The sequence below is a fragment of the Oryza brachyantha genome, chromosome 2, assembly GCF_000231095.2.
Source record: "Oryza brachyantha chromosome 2, ObraRS2, whole genome shotgun sequence".
NCBI classification, from domain to species: Eukaryota; Viridiplantae; Streptophyta; class Magnoliopsida; order Poales; family Poaceae; genus Oryza; species Oryza brachyantha.
The window spans coordinates 2,335,017-2,338,487 of record NC_023164.2 but is presented as its reverse complement, the minus strand read 5'-3'; the positions used below and the strand labels follow the sequence as shown (position 1 = coordinate 2,338,487).

Here is a 3,471-nt window from a genome sequence, read left to right as displayed (position 1 = left end):
ATCGTTGCTGTCGACGCCCAACGCAGCCGGACAGATCGCCGCCGCCGCCGCACTTCGTATCCACTCGTCTCTTTCCCGTTTTTCCCCACCAGCTTTGCTTTGCTTGCGGATCAATGGCGCAGTAGGTAGCGGTGGGGATTCTAAAAATCCTCGACCTTGAAACGGATTCGTTTGATTTTTTTTCCGCTACATATAATCTTCGTATTCGCAGCTGAAAAGCTCCTGATTTGGGATCAAAAACTCCTTTTGGTACTTGCTTGTGATTGTTGAACATAACATCCTTTCTCATCACCAAGATTAACAGCCTTCTCTCGTGTTCCTTGTTGGGACATGGATTTACTTACTTCTGAATTGTATTCCATTTTGTTCTGATTGTTCTTTTATCTCTGATTATTTTTTTTAGTGATCTAAAGCCCAGCTTTTCTTCTTGCATGACACTTGCATGCTACCCATGCTGCTATAGTACAAATTAGATAACCAAAGAGCAAACTGATTTAGTTGGGACAATTCGTTCTAGTTAATTTGGCATTGATTTTCAGGAAACATGATCGAAAAATTTCTGACGAATCGTTTCATTGAACTGCTAGGTTTGGAAGAGGGGGTATGGCTTCCTTGTTTCGACGATCGTCGATCATTCACCATGTCGCCTCAGCTGTGGCATCTCCAGCAGGTTTTCGCCGTGCCTTCTCCTCGGCGACGGGAGGTGGCATTCGACCTGATCTCATACGCCGTGAGATTGACAGGCTTCTGCTCCAGAAATCACGATTCGAGGAGGTCAGTGCCTCCCCCCATCCTTTTCTTCTTCTGAGGAAAAACCGTAGATGGTTCCAAATTTATCCACTGTTCGCATATGCCACGCCACTTTTTAGGGGCTGTTTATTTCCTAAAAATCTTCGCCCAAAAACATCACATCAAATTTTTGGATACCCAAATAGAGTATTAAACATAGATAAAACAAAAAACTAATTACACAGTTACGTGAGAAAACATGAGACGAATCTTTTGAACCTAATTAGTACGTGATTAGCCATAAGTGCTACAGTAACCCACATGCACTAATGATGGATTAATTAGGCTCAAAAGATTCGTCTCGCGGTTTCCAGGCCAGTCGTTAAATTTGTTTTTTCATTCGTGGCCAAAAACCCCTTCCGACATCCGGTCAAACGTTTAATGTGACATACAAAAATTTTCATTTCACCCACTAAACACCCCCTTATTGTGGTGTTCTCCGGATGATGTTCAATGGCAGAACTTGTTTGTTTTCAAATTTGGAAAATGCTTTCTAGAGGGATTGACTCTGGGTGGAACTTCTACAAGGATTCTATGGTTGGATATAGTATTTGGGTTTTCACGAACTATGCGAGCTCTAATTATTTCATTTTGGGGGCATTTAACTTTTTGCTACTCTAAATTTAGATTGGCAAATAATAGATTTGTTGTCTATGACATATGAGCCCTCATATGTCTATGACATGTGGATCCAGCGAGAAATCTATTATCACCTCTGGTAAGAGTGGCAAAAGTTAATTATTCCTTAGAGAGGTCTAAGTACATTAAGGATGCCAAATTAAAATTTCTACTAAGGTTTTAATGCATTTCTTGTGTAGAGGAGATACTACTGCCGGTTCGCTCCATTACTTATTTTGGCTTGGTGGTCCAGGAAATCATTTGATTGGATGAAGCACTAGTCCGGTACTACTTTCCTCCTAACAAGAATTTGAGTAAGAATTTGAAACTGAAAGAATACCACACCTGCCTCTAACCAAATAACTTGGGGGCCTTCTTGGAGAAGAGAGGTGAGGGAGACAAAGATGTGGGCATTTGGAAGCCTTTACCTTTTATTTGATGAAGATGGGAGAAGTTAGTTACATAGCAAACATGCATCCACTGGCGTTTTATGGGTCATAGCAGGTTGAATGTGATTATTTTGTTGATCCACAGTGCTTCTGTTGTGACCAGAAACTTCTTGCATCTAATTTTACATTGTCTGATTATCAGTAATGCGTCTGACAAGTCCTATCCACATTGCCTGCACAGCATAATAATCAACCTGACTTGAGTCCCGGACTATTGTTTTTCCCAACTTTACTGGTTATCTTTAACTTATAAATCAAAATTGTGCAGGCTGGTATATTTTCAGCCAAGGCTAGGACAACGCACACCAACGTGGAGAAAGGACTTGTGTTGTCTGAACGCCTAAAGACGTAAGTACGCTGTTTCTCTCCATTACACCTGATTTGTCCTTAGAAGCATTAATGTACTAAAAATTGTTTGTCATGGTAAGTACAGTTTGCGCCGAGAGGTAAACAGCAGAGTTAGGCTAAATTTTGGTGCAAGCAGATTGCAACCGTGGTGATCTTCGGGGTGCTGTTCAGGTCGGGGGAAGCGTGAACCAAATGGTAGACGGAAAACGGTCGGAAGCGACGGAAGTGCTAAAAAGGGAAATAGAGTGGACTTTGGATGTTATCAACGCCGCCCTATTTATTTATGCTTAGGATTATCGTAATATGTATTATAGAAATAATCTGAAACAAACAATTAGACTATTATGTTAGCTTATTATAATCTAGAGCACTAATTACTACTCCCTCCATTTCATAATGTATGATGTTTGGTTTTTTTGTTTACGATGTTTGACCATTTGTCTTATTCAAAGAATTATGGAAATATCATTTATTTTGCTTGTGACTGACTTTATTATCAAAAGAGCTTTAAGCACACGACTTGTCATTTTTTATATATATTTACTAAATTTTTGAATAAGACAGATGGTTAAATATTGCAAAAAAAATTCAAATATCTTATATTACGAAACGGAGGTAGTATAATATGATTTCTTTGAGGATGCGTTTTCCAGATTATTAAGTGGCTAAAAACCCACTGCCCTCAAATATTTAAATTGCTCATCTTACATACATTACCTACTTCGGCTTATAATACCTATGGCAATCTCAGAATCATCTATTAAAACAATAGGAGCCTAAAGTGGACGTGACCTTTGAATGCTAAAACTTTTGGTGTTCCAGAACCAATTTTATGTTTTTAAAGGCTTACAAGTTAAGGGGTGATTATTGGTTTGTTTCGTGAAAAAAGTCAAACGATATATTTGCAAACAAAAAATAATTTATAAATAAAAATTTTATATACATATTCTTAGTGATCTAAAAGCTAGGGCTAGAAAATAAACTTCGATAAAAAACACCAAAATCAATTCCAAACTTAAAAGATGAAAAATTCAAGCTTTGGCTTATAAGCATAATCAAAAGTTTGCCTTAATGCTGTATTGACAGGTAATTTAGATCTTTGTTTGGTAAGGATAGCATGCAGCTAATTAAAATATCCATATGCTTATGCTAATAACTATCTGATCCAAGGCTGGTTTCTTTGTTCAAGTTCAGAGTGTAACTATCGTGGGACATCCTCAAATCCTCCTAAGATGCATCAGCATCAGATCGATAGTGGAGACTGGAG

General features: G+C 38.3%; 1 protein-coding gene across 1 annotated transcript; it reads left to right on the top strand.

The window, feature by feature from the left end:
* Positions 1-2,620, top strand: LOC102715918. Its single transcript, XM_015833660.2, has 4 exons — positions 1-56; positions 588-774; positions 2,125-2,204; positions 2,290-2,620. Exons 2-4 carry the CDS (start codon positions 604-606, stop codon positions 2,354-2,356), a joined length of 318 nt encoding a protein of 105 aa, XP_015689146.1. The 5' UTR covers positions 1-56; positions 588-603; the 3' UTR covers positions 2,357-2,620.
* Positions 2,621-3,471: the final 851 nt, after the last annotated feature.